The sequence below is a fragment of the Cryptomeria japonica genome, chromosome 9, assembly GCF_030272615.1.
Source record: "Cryptomeria japonica chromosome 9, Sugi_1.0, whole genome shotgun sequence".
Lineage (NCBI taxonomy): Eukaryota > Viridiplantae > Streptophyta > Pinopsida > Cupressales > Cupressaceae > Cryptomeria > Cryptomeria japonica.
In genome coordinates this window covers 434,414,058-434,430,221 of record NC_081413.1, presented here as the reverse complement: position 1 = coordinate 434,430,221, position 16,164 = coordinate 434,414,058, and the positions used below count along the sequence as shown (strand labels likewise).

Below are 16,164 nucleotides of genomic sequence, written 5' to 3'. Positions count from 1 at the left end.
AAAAATCAAATTTAGACACTGATATCAGAATAACAATCTCGAATTGACAAATTAATGTTGGACACCGATGTCGGAATAACAATCCTGAACCGAGGTCTTGATCACCCATCAGAATAACTAATACAAGTAGAGTAACCATTTTATGCAATTCCGATAGAGTAAACTTACCTCGATGTCCCTATTTCGGTATAGCTATATCGAACAAGGCATTTGGATGTCTATCGGCATAGCCATCAAAAGTCAGCTAAACAATATTTTCCAATCCCAATAGAGTAAACTATCCCGATGACAACATTGACAACTTTTTACAATGACACTTTATCGGGTTAACTATCCCGTTGACAACAATGACAACCTTATAACACCTTTACAAACTTGCAAATTATGACTCCAGATTTGACATACCCACCTAAAAACATAAAATAACATTACAAATGGTCTCAATAGACCTTATTGAATCAAAATGACATGGCCCCTGACTCGTAAGACTCAAACACCTAATTGACATGGTAACTAGACTCTAGGTGCTCCTGCACTGTACACCTGGAGAGGAAAGATTTCATGCTCTTGATGAAATGAGATCTGCAACTGAGACCCCATGATGTGCTATATCCTCCTCTGACATCCAGGTGGCATCTTCATTTGGTACTCCCAACCACTTGGTGCTCCTTATAAACTTTCCTCGTCCTCTTCACTTCTCTTGAGTCCAAAATGGCTTCAAGTTGTGTAGGCTGAGCAAGTGAAAGGTCGTTGACCCATTCCATATCAGCATCTTCAACTCCTCCTTCTCCTTGACCTGCAAAATCAGATTCCTTATAGGGATACAAATCTGTTACATTGAATATAGGTGAGATAGCAACCCCCGGTGGGAGTTCAATCTCATAAGCATTATTGTCATACTTGTGAACCACTTTACATGGCCCTATCTTCTTCATCATCAACTTTGTATACTTGCTCTTTGGCAATCCCTCCTTGCTCAAATGTAGATCACCCACCTTGAATTGTACATCTCTCTTCTTCAAGTCTGCCTTCCTCTTATACTTGTCCACATTCTTCTCAAGTGTCTCCTCGACTTGTTTGTGGATGTCATGCATGGCTGCTACAAAGTCTTCACCTTGGGCATTCCTATCCATTCCGCTCAAATCTCTCAATTCATAGATACCTCTAGGATGCACTTCGTAAACAACTTCAAATGGACTCTTCCCTATACTCCGTGTAGTGTCCCTCAGTTTATCTTTTGATCTATGCATCGATAACACTTATTTAGACATATTGATGATACTCTGATGATTGCTTATGACTCTATTCATATCGTAGATGTTATTTTATGATGTTTTAGATTATGATCGTGACTCTATTTACATTGCAGATACTCATTATGATGTTAGGCATTATAGGAAAATCTGATACTTTGATGACTTATGTGGATATATGCAATTTTGATGGTTTATATGGATGATGGTACTATCATTTTTTATCATGTGATCTGATGAGTATAAGTGTTGATGGATCTTATATGTGTTCATATGCTTGATGAATTTTACATGCCTTACTATATTGATGAATTATACTAACCATGCACTTGATAATGTTTTGATGTACTGACCATATTTAATGATTATCCATGATGAGTTGATCTTATGGTGTGTTTGATTGTTGTATGACTGTCTTCGGGATAAAGACGATGTCACATCACTCATTGGTTGCGATTCTCTAACCCTTGTCTGTTATATATATATATATATATATATATATATATATATATATATATATATATATATATATATATATATTTGCAGGTATCAGAGACAGGTCTGAGCATGTCTTTAAATCCCAATAGCATGTGGTTTAGAGTTGACACAAGTTCCCCTCACATACTCTACGTCTAAGTTGTTCACTGTGAGTCGTCAGCGTCTTGGTGTAAGTCGCTATGACAGTTAGTAAGCTTGGTTTCTTCTGTGTTGTGAGTATGCTAGTATTGGTTGGTTTATTCTATTATGTGAGATGATGTGTTTATTAAGGTTGAGACTAATTATTTGATTATCAATGCGAGATTAAATAGTTAATAATATTTATTTTAATTATTTTGATAAATAGCGATTCGATTATTTGATTATCTAATGTTTAATTTAATTTATTGGATTATTGGCCTTTTGGGTATTTAATTACTCGATACTTAATGTTTATTTATTTTAATGATGATTTAATATTTATTGTTTAGCTTATGTTGTGATTTTATATTTATTTGATATTTGTGATTTGACCTTTATTGGTATTTAATTGTTTATTTATTTAATCATCTATGGTTTAATATTTATTTGGTATTTAATATTTATCTGGCTCTTTAATTCATTTATGAGCCTTTGGTTTATTTAATTTAATTCCCCTATTTGATTTATTTAATTGTGGCTCATGTTTTATTTATTAAGCTTGACTTTCATTTCCTAAGTGGGGTGTACGATTACATTAAATTAAAATAATAATAAAACATTCCCACTTTGCTTGATAAATATATTTTATAGTTACTATACCTGCCCTTTACACTCGTTGGCTAAATTCAAAATGGGAGAATAAATTATAATATATGGTGGGTTGGTAAAATATATTTTAAAATAGAATATTTTGATTGGCCGAGATTGAGGCTAGGGTTTTGATTATTGTTTGTTTTTTATTTTCATTCTCGTGATGTTTTTCGGGTTGACTATTCTTTGAAATTTTTTCCTGCAAGCATTTTTTCCTTTGGCTTTGGATTTACACTCGGATTTTGGTTAGAGCTTGGTTGGAGTTTGACTTGTCTTTGTGGGGAGCTCTTCTTCAGCTACATTCCATCACTTCTGGTTGCAAGTTGGAGCTTTGAGCCTTTGTATTATTTTTATTTTATCGGCTTCCCTATATGCTTCGTGTTTGCACATTGTTTTCGGGAGATGGGTTGAAATAATATATATTCAATGGTTTTAATATAGTTTTGGAAATAAATATTTGGAGAGAAACTTTATATTATATGAGTTTTTATATAGTCTGTTGGAAAATATATTTTGGCTTCCTGTACATGCAGTCTCATAGCTCTGTGGAATTTTTGTATGAATCTATGGTTGTTGAGCCATTTGATTGTTTGGGAGTGTGAATAGTTTTTCCTTTGTGAGTCTTTTAGTCTGAAGGTGTTTTGATTCGATTGTATTAGAGTTTCTGTGTGTTTTAGGTGGTTCTGTAAGCATTTTGCCGTGAAGGAAATCTTATTAGAACTTGGCTTATAGTTTCTATCTATCTATTTCATTTATGTCATTTTATTCTTTATTTCTAGGCAACCTTGTTGGTCTTTGTTTCGTAAAATTTGGTTAAGCGTAAGATTTTATTTTTCTACCATAAGTTTTTTGAGTTTTTTTGTTTAATTTATGCATTTGCACTGTTTTAACAAAAGTGCTAACCTAGAATATCGCTCAAGGCATGGAAGGCGGGCGGTTTCAGGATTCAAATTCGAGCGGGAATTCTGGATCGACATCGGGATAGCATGCGGCAGATGATTCAGAGATTCCTGCGGAAGGAGAAGGTTCAGATGGTAAGGGCCCCGATGATCTCGTGAACTTGGGGGACCCAGGGGGAGGATCAAAACCACGTGAAGAGCAGTTAGCACTAGAGAGCGGGAAAGGGTAGGTTCAAACTTAAAAAACAGAAGACGACAACTCGGAAGGAGCCCAAGGACAGCAAACGACTTGCGTTTCAGAGAACACGGTGGAAGGTAAAGATCATCCGGAAAAGGTTCTTTTGTCAACGGACCCTAAAGGGGGACCCAATGGATAGACACGTAAGTGGTCCTCGTTGTTTGGGGTCAAGCCCAAAGGTAAGTCCTCATCGCTTCCTGTTAAAAACTCATCGAATGTGTCTCAGGGCAAGTTTGCTATCGTTGTTCCTGACCAAATCATTGATCAAAACATCACTAGAATGGAAAACACTTTGATTGGTTATTTCTTTGGATCTAGACCTGACATAGAAATAGTTCGTGGATTTGTAAAAAGAAAGTGGAACTTGAAAGGTCAGGTAGATGTGGTAGCAATGAACAAAGGCTGTCTATCCTTCTCCTTTTCTTGTGATGAGGATAGAAGAAACATTCCTTGTAGTGGGTCTTGGGCAATAGGCAAATACATCATGTACATCCACAAGTGGTACCCTAATGTAGCGAAAGAAAAGAATTTTTTGGCCCAAGTCCCGATGTGGGTCAAACTCCCTGGGCTCCCAATGGAATTCTAGGAGGAAGACGTTTTTGCAGGAATTGCCAATACCTTTGGGGAGCTAATTGCCATTGATCAGATCACGGCTTCTAGAAGAAGGCTGATCTATGCAAGGATCTGTGTTGGAGTTGGACCTGACACGAACTTGCCAGAGGAAATAGAGATAGAATCAAAACTGGGGAAGTGGAAGCAAAACATTGTTTATGAAACAATCCCCTTCACCTGTTATCATTGTAAAAAAGTCGAACACTGGGCAAAAAATGTCCATCTAAAGAGGATAAACCCCATACCCAAACTAAGGTTTGGAAAAAAGTGGACAAGCCACTAAAAGTTCGGGATTCCAATGACCCTAATCAGGAGAAGCACTCCCAGATAGTAAGGGTGGAGGAAGAAATCACTAGTGAAGTGGGTAATGAACCAAAGATTCCGATGTTGGAACAGGGTGTTGAACACAAAGAAAAAGACAACACTCAGCAAGAGGATCAGAAAGGGGACAAGACAGAGGTAGAGAAAACAGATAAACATCCCACAAATAATAAAGAGGAAGGAGATAACTTCAACCTTGTCTCAAAATCTCAAGATCAAGATAAAGAAATAGACTGGTTCCAAGAAGCCCAACTTGATACCATTTTGGGCCAAGGGCTATCGGAAATCTCATTAACCACCCCAGTAAAGGGAAAGCTGGCTACTTTGGTGGAACAAGATCCAAAATGGGGAGATGAAGAGGACATAAAAAAGGCACTGGGGAAGAATGAATCAAAGCAGGGGGACGAAGAAGTTGCAGAGGATAAAAGAAAGAACAAGCAAAAGAAAAAGAGTAACAATAACCCATTAAATAGCGCACTGACTAGAAACACCAGAAGCAGGCTTGGTGATGTGGGAGCGCAACACACTTCTCCAGGAAGACACTCAAATGCCAAAAAAAGAACATTGGAAACAAGTAGGAATTTAGCAGATGGTACCCAAAGAACCATCTTTGAGGCAGGTATTTCTAAAAATCCATGAAAATCATTTCCTGGAATATTAGGGGACTTAATAGTCCTCATAAACATAATTTAGTTAGAAATATGATTAGAGACAAAAACCCTAACATTTTTTTGATTCAAGAAACTAAGACGGTGAAAGATAAATTTGAAAGTTTGAATATTTTCAAAAATGGAGGAGTCAGCGGAGGTAGTTCAGAAGGTGCCTCGGGAGGAATTGTTACATTCTGGAACAAAAACAATATAGAAGGAGAGGTGTTAATTCAGGACAACAACCTGGCCTATATTAGATTTAAGCACATTAAGAATTGCACTACGTGGGTCCTAACAAATGTTTATGCTCCTAACACTAAGACTGACTGTAGCGAGATGTGGAGATATCTCACTGGGCTGAGAAGAAGATTTGCTGAGGATAGCTGGATAATTATGGGAGATTTCAACACTCCCCTGAAGGAAAATGAGAAAAAGGGAGGGAGTCATGCTAATTTGGATAGCAGATTGGACCTAATGGACTTTATAAACAATAATGCCATTCATGATTTGGAGTTGCAAGGAGTCAAATACACCTGGACTAATCAAAGAAGTGGTGAGAATTTGATTCAGGTCAGACTAGATAAAGCTCTACTTTTCTTAGACTGGTTTAATCTTCATGAATGTTCTTTATCATCTCACATAAGGGTAGGATCAGATCATTACCCTATAACCCTAACGGCTGAAGTAAAAAATAGAAGGAGACACTTCCCTTATAGATTTGAAAAAATGTGGACTAGACACCCGAATCTGGAAAGTAAGATTAAGGACTGGTGGCAGGTCAGTATTGAAGGCAATGCCATGCATAAAGTGGTCAAAAAGCTGAATAATGTTAAAGATAATGTCAAGAAGTGGAATAAGGACTGCTTTGGGAACATCTTTACCTCAAAAGCATCGACCCTCTTAGAACTCAAGGAGATCCAGGATGAGATACAACACAATGGTTATACCTATATGTCTAGAAATACTGAAGATGCTATTCTGATGAGATATCATGAAATAATAGCTAAAGAGGAAACCTACTGGAAACAAAGATCGAGAAATGTCTGGTTAAAGGAGGGGGATAGGAATACTAAATACTTCCATATGTCCACACTTAGACATAAGGCTATAAATAGAATTGTACATATTAAAGTGAATGACAGATGTGTTGAAGATGATGATTCCATGAGCAAGACTGCAATGGAATTTTTCTCTAATCTACTTGCTAAGGATCAGAATCTGAATAAACAGGCCCAAAGGGAACTTCTTGACAGTATACCTACCACTCTGGGGGAAGAGCACAATGACCGTTTAACTGACATTCCCTCCCATGATGAAATTCTGACAACTGTTAAGTCCTTTGAGGGCAGCAAAGCCCCAGGTCCAGATGACTTTCCCATGTTCTTCTTCCAAATGTACTGGCATATTATTGGAGATGATGTTACAAGAGCTGTGAAGGAGTTTTTTGGTGCTAGAAAACTTTTGAAAGAAGTTAATGGTACTTTTATAGCTCTTATACCCAAAAAGATGGGGGCTGATTCAATGGATCTTTTCAGACCTATAAGCTTATGCAACTCTTTCTACAAGATTATCTCTAAGGTCCTTACCTCTAGAATTCTCAAATTGCTTCCTTCCATTATCTCACCTCAACAAAGTGGTTTTGTCCCGGGAAGGCAAATTTTGGACTCTATTATCTCTGTTCATGAAAATATCCATTCGCTGGCCTTTTCTAAAAATGAAGGTTTTTTTTTGAAGCTTGACCTCTCTAAAGCCTATGCTAGAGTGGATTGGGAATTTATGATGGATGTCCTTTCAGCTTTTGGTTTTATTCCTAGGAGTGTTGGACTTATCAGGCAACTTGTTTCTTCGGCCACTTTCTCTGTGCTAATGAATGGCTCCCCCTCTCCTTTCTTTAAAGCCTCAAGAGATCTCAGGCAAGGGGACCCCCTATCTCCAGTGATCTTTATCATCATGGTGGAATGTTTGGGGAGATGTATTGGAAAGCTGGTTGAGAAAAGGGAGTTTTGTGGTTTGAAACCTTCTTCAGCAGATCAAATATGCTCTCATCAGCAGTTTGTTGATGATTCTATAATAATGGGAAAAGCCACTGTGAAGGATGCTAGAAGACTAAAAAAAGCTTTGGATATCTATGGAGAGGCTACTGGTCAGCTTATAAACTGGTCTAAAAGCTTTGTTTATTTTATCAACACCCCGAAGAGAGGGAGGATTAAAATTAGTAACATTCTGGGTGGCCAAATTGGTAGCTTGCCTGCCTCCTATTTGGGGCTCCATTTAGGCCAGGATCCTCCAGATACCTTTTGGGGAGCCTTGGTGGATAAATTCCATAAAAAGCCATCTAGATGGAAGGGAGCTCTACTTAGTCAAGCAGGTAAGGTTCAAATGCTAAAAACCACTCTTCAAAGTATCTCTCTCTATGCCATTAGTCTGTTCAGGATTCCTACTAAGTATGCTGAGGCCATTGAAAAAATACAGAGATCCTTTTTATGGACAGGGGTTGAGGAGAAGAAGAGAATGAACTTAATTGCTTGGGAGAAGGTCTGTAAGCCTATTAATAAAGGCAGTCTGGGCCTTAGAAGAATAAGAGACATAAATGAATACCTTATGGCTAAGTAAATTTGGAGAGGATATAGAAATCAAGGAGAGTGGAAAAAAATATGGGACAACAAATATAAAAGCCAATGTCCAAATCTTCAAAGTTTCCTCAAAGCGGAGATTATCCCAATTGGATCCAATATTTGGAAAAATATCTCTAGGACTAAAGACTTCATTATCAAAGGTACAAAATGGAAGTTGGGGAAAGGGAATCTTATTCAGTTCTGGGAGGATCCTTGGCTTATGGAGACCCCTTTAAATGAAAACTTTGAGTGGAACAGATATCAAAACCAATGCAAGGAAAGATTTGGAACCAAGGTGGAGGATTATTGGAAAGATGGACAGTGGAAAGACTTATCTCAAGTGGATCAGTCTTTGGGTAGTTTGAACAAAGTCATGAACTCAATGGTGAGGATTGAAGAAGAAGACCAGTTAATTTGGAAACTCACTGCTAGTGGTACTTTTACAGTGGCATCTCTTTATCATCAACAATACAATAACATGGAAAGTCCTTGTTGGGCTAAAACATGGGTGAAAGGCCTTACCCCCAAGATCAACATTTTCTTTTGGATAGCCCTCCAAGACAAAATTCTAACAATAGAGAATATAAGAAAAAGAGGTATCAACATACCAAGTTTCTGTACACTCTGTAAGCAAAATGAGGAGACAATAAATCATATGCTCTTTCATTGCCCCTTCTCAACTGATGTTTGGGGAAGTTGTTTAGATCAATTCAATATCAGTTGGAGCTTCCCCAACTCGATTCAGGAGATTTTCAAGTCATGGCATCATCCTTCAAAAAATAGAACTACTACCTTGCTATGGAGAATTGCTTTACCACACATGTGCTGGGGTATATGGAAAGAGAGAAATGATAGGATTTTCAGAGAAAAGTACACTAAGGCTAACATTGTGTTTGAAAAAATAAGAAGCATAGTGGAAATTATGAATATTATAGGTGGTATTGATAATCCTAACACTAAGGAGGATCAACTTGTCTATAAAAAATGGAGATTAAAAGCTCAAGAGACTATCCAGAATAACCCTAGAGAGGGAGTGATATGGACCAGCCCACCTAGGGGATGGATGAAAATCAATTTTGATGGGGCCTCTAAGGGAAACTCGGGGGTTGCAGGATGTGGAGTGGTCCTAAGGGATGAATGGGGAATATGTAAAATCATAAAATGTATTCCTATAGGAAAACAGACCAACCATGTTGCCGAAGCCATGACGGCTTATCATGGGATTATCCTTGCCAAAGAAGCCAAATGCACTAAAGTTTGGTGTGAAGGAGACTCCTTAAACATTATCAACTGTTTAAATATGAAATTCCCGCCGTCATGGTCGATTAGTAATGCTATTAAAGCAACAAGGAAAATCAGCGAAGAGTTTGAAATGTGTGTTTTTACACATGTTTATAGGGAGGCCAACGCTTGTGCTGATTGGGTAGCCAACTTGGCTTGCCAATCGGAAAACATCATCACTAGTTATGGTGAAAAGGAGATTGCAAGTGAAATGAAATGCTTACTCAATCAGGACCGAAGCTATACAAGGCAACATGGTACTTTTAATCATTATTTCTAATGACCTTTCCGCCTTTTTCGATGTAGGGCTTGCTTGAAGATAATGAGCTATTAAATAGGTGTCATATCATCATTATTTGGCACGGATTATGGGTGCTCTTACAGAATAACCACAGAAACCAAAGGAAAAGTTATCAAAACGAGAGAAGGCATTGCAAAGAAGGTGCTGGAAAAATGGGAGGAAACAAGAAGAGATTTGAACCTGCTTCATGCACTGAATGGAGAAAGAACAAAGAAGTCTGGAGTATCCTTCAGCAGGGGGGGCTCAATGTTTTCATGGAACGACTGAATGGGAAGGACCCCACAATTACCAGCTACTTCATAAAGAACTGGAAAAATGGAAAAGTTCTGATTGGATCACATATGATGAATGTAGACGAAGAGGTTATCGCTGAGGCCACGGGGATGACTACCGAGGGTATGAAATTTTACAGGGACAGAGGGATATCAGATAAGGTTGCAGACAAGTTTCCTGTTACGGATGGTGAGAGAAGAAAGATGATCAAAATTGACAACTCCTACCACTCCCCGAAGAGAATTTGCAGGCCATGGAGGTTTGTCTTATTTGCTTCTATTGAATATATTACCATAGACGGTAGGTTTACTAGGGCTTATGGGCATCACTTCATCCTTCTTAACCATTTCCATCATGGTGAAAGGGTTAGCCTTTCCTATGACCTGGCCTATTGAATGGATCATACTATAAAGGAGATCCAGAAGGACCCTAAAGGCGATCATGCCCTCCACTAGGGGCTCATGGTCCTGGTTTACAAAATGCTAAAGGGGAAGTGCATTGAAAAGCCTATTAAAGGCAAAAATGCCAGAGATGAGACTACGGAAAGTAAGGATAGTGGTTTCAACTTTGATTCTAAGACTGAGGGAGAGTCGGAAGAAACTAGCAAAAAAGGGAGGATTAGGGCTAAGAAGAGGAGGATTATTGTGGAATCTAAAATGTCGGACTCTGAAACTGATTCCCTTGAGGAAAAACCTGTTAAAAAGAGGAAAGGGAAAGCCTCTGGAAAGAAGGCTCAGAAAAAGAACACTAAAAAGGGTAGCGATTCTGATCTCAATTATGTTCTGGTTGAGTTTGAGGAGGAGGATGATGATAATAAGAGGATTGATAGTCAGGACAAAGAAGGGGAGGGTAACCTGGTTAAGGATAATTTGGATAACATGGAGACCGTGAATACCACTAGACTGCATAACGAGGAAAAAAGGGGGTCAAAGTGATAGTGGTGACAAAGATACCATTAAGGCCTTCTGTGAGACCATCACTACTCTGGTGAAGGATATTAATAGCTTGAAAACAGATAAACAGGCCATGGCAAGAATTACAGTTGGTGACAAGCCCTTGGCGGAGCATGTTAAAGAGTTAGTGGCCGTTTTGCATAATGCGCAAGCTATTGAATGTATGGCTGGAAAAATCTTAGCCACAGAGAAAAAGGTCAATGAGATGGGAGATAGAAAGGAAATGGACAACAAACTGAAAGATTTTGGCAGCAAAATTCACAAGCTAGAGCACAATGTCAAGCAGATTGTTGATCAAAATTTTCAAATTCTTAAATCTTCGGTGGACAATATGAACATCTTTATCAACAGGTACGAGAACAATGCAGAGAAGGAAGGTGATAAAGAGCAGGTGAACAAGAAGGGTCATGAAAGGAGGACCAGAGCCAACACAAAGAATAAGGTCGACATCGAAGGTCGTGAGCTGGAGGATATGAAGACCTCGACAAACAACATGAAACAAATGGTTGTTCACGCTGAGGAGATCTTGAATAGTATTTAGTTCCAGTTGCTGTCCTTGGTTCTGTCTCTTTGCTGTCTTTTGCTTTCCTGTTGCTGTCTGTTCCGAGTTTTATGTAATTATGTAATGATGTTTTAAGCTGAGCCCATCCGGTGGGTTCATTTTGACTTTTTGAAGTGATCAGGCACTTTTTTATGCTTTTCTGTTCTCCTGCTTTGTAAAAGGTTCGGGTACCTTTCAAATACCTGTTTTTACTTAATCAAAACAAAATCGCTAACCTATTGAACAAAAGCGTTAACCTGTTGAACAAAAATGCTAACCTATTGAACAAAAGAGTTAACCTATCGAATGAAAGCGCTAACATGTTGGGTAAATGCATGAACCTGTTTGATTTATGTGTTTTTCAAAGTTTTTCTTATTTTGATTAATTTTTTCGATTGAATTTTTGTACCAGAGGCTTTATTGAGGTCTGCTGATATTTTCCAGATTTGGCTTTGATCAGTTTTGATGTATTTTGATGGTTTTACATATATTTACCTCTCCATGTCATTGTAGATGTTTTGGACTCTCTCCATGTTGATAAGCCATGGTTGATGAGTAAGTTATATTGTTGTTTTGGACCAGCAAGTGGATTGGCCTTGCTGTGATGTTGTCTTCTTATTTGATGGAAAATTTAATGGCTTTGTTATGCCTTTTAGTTTTTTGGCCAAGAGGCTCATTTTGTTATATTTGATGTTGTTGTAGCCTTGCATATGTTGTGAGAGTATGTGTGGAAGTTCTTGGCTATATATGAGTGCTATTTTCATGTTTTATTATGGTTTAGAGCTTCTTGTGATTTATTGTTGGGCCATGTTAGGGGGAGTGGGCTTCCATGTGATGACCGAGATCATGAGAGATAGGTGAAGAGTTGATAAGCCTCCCGTCTAGATCGCTACGACACATTGGAAGTTTTCCTATTGTTAAACAAGTGATAACTTTAATATTAAATTAGATGGGTTGGGTAACTAGGACTCACCTAACAAGATAATAAATTGATTTGGGCCTCATGACTTGATCCTAGGGAGGATGTTTTAGGATAAGCATGAGAAGGCTGTGAAGACGGTAAGTCAAATCTCCTTTGATTCTCTCATGGGTGGAAATGGCTCTACATGTCTATTGGGATTATGTTATGCCTAGAAGAGTTGTGTTGGCAATGTTATGGGAATGATAGCATGTGATGACACTCCACTCCTACATGTGCCCTTACTTGAGATATATTGATGCCTTGTTGATTTGTGTGCCTCTGGGAGTTTCTATTTGTGCTTTCTTGTGATTGGTTCTTGCTTGAGTGTCCTTGTATTCTTTAGTCTCTTTCGTTTTAAGTGTCAGCCTAGATGTAGAGTGTGTGTTGGGACCTTGTGTCATCCCCTAGCACGAGGGGTGGTTCCTTTAATTCCACATGGTCGGGTGGTTGGTGCTTTTAACATTGGGATATTCTTATCTTTGGATTCTTCTTGTGTGGATGAGGATGCTTCTTCAAATGGTTCATGGATTATTATTGCAACAAGAGTGTATACGATGTCATGACTTATGTAACAAAATTATCATGTAATGGTTGTAAAAGAAATCATGCTCATGAGAAATGACTATGTTGTTCTAGTTAGTGATAATTTTGGTTATAGTATATGATTGTAAAGATGAACTTGGTTGTATTGAAATACATATATAGATTAAATGAAATGGATGCATGAGATGTGATTATGTATTATGGTATGGAATAAAATGATGCAATTCTGTATTCACGATGAGTCTTGTTAAAAGGAAAATTGTGCAAACTTTATGATAATGGTAATAGCTTAGGAATGTTGTCTTTAGCTAATGCTTAAGTAGGAGAAATGCTAAGCCTTGGTAGGATGCATAAGTATGAGTAATGATAGAAGATATCTTAGGACATGTTCATGATTTGTGAATGAAAGATTTGGATTTATTGTATCATACCTCGTAGTTTGTGATCTAATGGTAGGATTGAAATCTTATAATGCTTGGGTTGTAATTGAATGTTTCTTATGAAAACATTGTATGAATGATCTTAATGAAATAATTACTAATCTTATTAATGAAAATTACTAGTAAGTTTATGGGTAGGCAGTAAAATGAATGCTTGTCTTTCAAGAAAGGATTAGATTGTATTATATGTTATGTATTAAGATTATAAGTCCAATTAGTGGATGCTATTAGTTGTTATGGATTTAGGATATTGTATCTTAAGTGGTGTTGAGTTGAATTCATGAAGTTACTATATTTGTAATAAGATGTTATTGGAATGGAATAAATTAGGTTGTAGGTTAATTGATATAGTGTAAGAGATTTTATGAGTATTAAATGAGCCATGGATTAAATGTTTAGGAAGACTTTGTGATTGTTGCATTATGTACTTTAGGAATCATGATTAAGAGATGGACATGCTAGGTGCATAGAATCATAAATAGTTATGTGAAAGTTAATTGTAAATGGAAATTATGTTAATGCAATGTAAGGGTTAATCTTGGTATGGGAATGATAATCATAATAGTCGAAGGATGGTTAAGAGTAATAGGAACATTAGGAATTGGTGCATAAAACGAACAAAAAAAAGGGGAAATAGTTATGCATTGAAAGGTAGAATCTCATATTAAATGAAAGTTTAAGTAAGTTGCATATCATGAGTGTTAGGTATTGCTATGTTGCACCTTTGCTTGATTAATGATTAATATTATTAGGTATTAATCTGAAAGAAGGTAAATGTTTATTGCTTATGTAGGAAGAATAAGTAATGGCGTTGAGATACCCTAGGGAGTTAGTTGAAATGGTTTATTATATTCTGTTTGCATAACCGTTTAATAGTTAAGTGAATTATTCTATGTTCATATCTTTTAAATGTTGATGTGTGCTCACTGAATTTCTTAAGTGATGTTATGTGTGGTATTGATATATAAACCAAAAAAAAAAATAGTGTAGTTAGCTATATTTCTCTAGAGTATTTTGGCGGGCATTACACTCCGGTTGATTGAATCATTGTATGCATACTCTGCTTGTGGTAGGATTAGTTCCCATGACTGATTGTGCTCCTTAGTCAGACATATCAGTAGGTTTCCTAATCACTTATTGACAACCTCAGTTTGCCCATCCATTTGGGGATGATAGGCAAAACTAAAAGTCATATTGGTTCCTAGTTTTCTCCATAATGTTCTCCAAAAATGTCCAATGAAATTTGAATCTCTGTCAAACATAATGGATAATGTCAATCCATGGATCCTCACAATATCCTTAAAGAACAAACTTGCAATGTGAGAGGCATCATGAGTTGTCTTACATGCAATGAAGTGAGCCATCTTGCTGAACCTGTCCACAACCACATACACACTATCATTTCTTATTGCAGTCCTTGGTAGACCCAAAACAAAGTCCATATTGATGGCTTCCCATGGTCTATTAGGTATGGGCAGAGGCTGATACAACCCTGCATTAGAACTTGACCCCTTTGCTCTCTGACATATACCACAACCTTCCACAAACCTCTTCACATCTAGGTGCATCTTAGGCCAGTAGTAAAACATTTTGACCTGATCCAATGTCTTATCACATCCAAAATATCCTCGTAGACTGCTACTATGCTTCTCCTTGATCAAATTCTCCGTCGTAGAACACTTTGGGACACACAAATGAGCTCCCTTAAACAAAAGACCACCTTGTAATACATAATTTGCATACTCATTTTGAAAAGAACCATGTGACTGCTCACAAACAAAAAACACTTCATGAAAGTCTGCATCATTATGATACATACCTCTTAAGGAATCAATTCCCACGCTTTGAAGTTGCACCTCTTGTATCATCATTGTCCTCCTACTCAACGCATTAGCTACCTTGTTAGCCTGCCCTTTCTTGTGCTTTATGGTGAAGGTATAGGACTGTAATTGCTCCACCCACTTCATGTGTCGATGACTCAACTTCTCTTGACTGTTTAGGAAACTCAAAGCATGGTTATCTATGTATACCACAAACTTCTTGGTCAGTAGGTAGTGTCTCCATTTTTTAAGTGCTTGCACCATGACATATAGCTCCAAATCATAGGATGAATACTTCTTTTTGGCTTCGTTCAATTTCTCACTAAAGAAAGCTATTGGCTTCCCCTCTTGACTCAACACTGCCCCTATGGCATAGCCACTGACATCACACTCTATTGTAAATACCTTATTAAAATCAGGTAAAGTAAGGATAGGTTGATGTGCTACCCTTGTCTTGAGGTACTCAAAGCTTTGATCAGCCTGCTTGGTTCATTGGAATTTGCTCCTCTTCTCTCCTTTGATGGTGTCTACCATGGGTGCCACAATATGACAGAAATTCTTGATGAAATTGCAGTAGAAGCTTTCTAAACCACGAAAACTTATGACTTCCCCAACTGATTTAGGTGTTAGCTAGCTTAGTATGGCCTCTACTTTTTGTGGATCCATTTTCAAGGCCCCTTGTGCAATCACAAACCTCAAATATACCAACTCTTCCTTCATCCATTCACACTTTTTGAGATTGATCATTCTTTAACACCTTGTCCAAGTGTTCCAAATCCTTTGTCTCACTGAATACCAAAATGTCATCTAAGTATACTACCACAAACTTGTTGATGAAGTCTCTTAGGACTTCATTCACTAGTCTCATGAATGTACTAGGGGCATTAGATAGCCCAAAAGGCATGACAAGCCATTCATAAAGGCCTTCATTAGTCTTGAAAGCCATCTTCCACTCATCCACCTCTCTAATTCTTATTTGGTGATTGCCACTCTTTAAATCAATTTTAGAAAAATACCTTGCTCCGGCCAGACTGTCCATAAGATCTTCCATCTGGGGAATGGAGAATCTATATCTAATGGTTATCTTGTTGATATCCCTAGAATATGTACAAAGCCTCCAATCTCCATCTTTTTTGGGTGCCAAAACAATTGGCACAACACTTGGGCTCAAACTCTTTCTCACCAAGCCCTTAT

At 37.6% G+C, this 16,164-nt stretch overlaps 1 protein-coding gene across 1 annotated transcript; it reads right to left on the bottom strand.

Annotated features, from left to right (window-relative positions):
• Positions 1-638: 638 nt before the first annotated feature.
• LOC131037953 (uncharacterized) lies at positions 639-1,250 on the bottom strand. Its single transcript, XM_057970216.2, has one exon. The coding sequence runs from the start codon at positions 1,248-1,250 to the stop codon at positions 639-641; it is 612 nt and encodes a 203-aa protein (XP_057826199.2).
• Between the last annotated feature and the right edge of the window lie 14,914 nt (positions 1,251-16,164).

What these genes read in the sequence shown, in the direction of transcription:
- LOC131037953 (XM_057970216.2), bottom strand. Translation starts at nt 1,250, where the DNA reads ATGCATAGATCAAAAGATAAACTGAGGGACACTACACGGAGTATAGGG.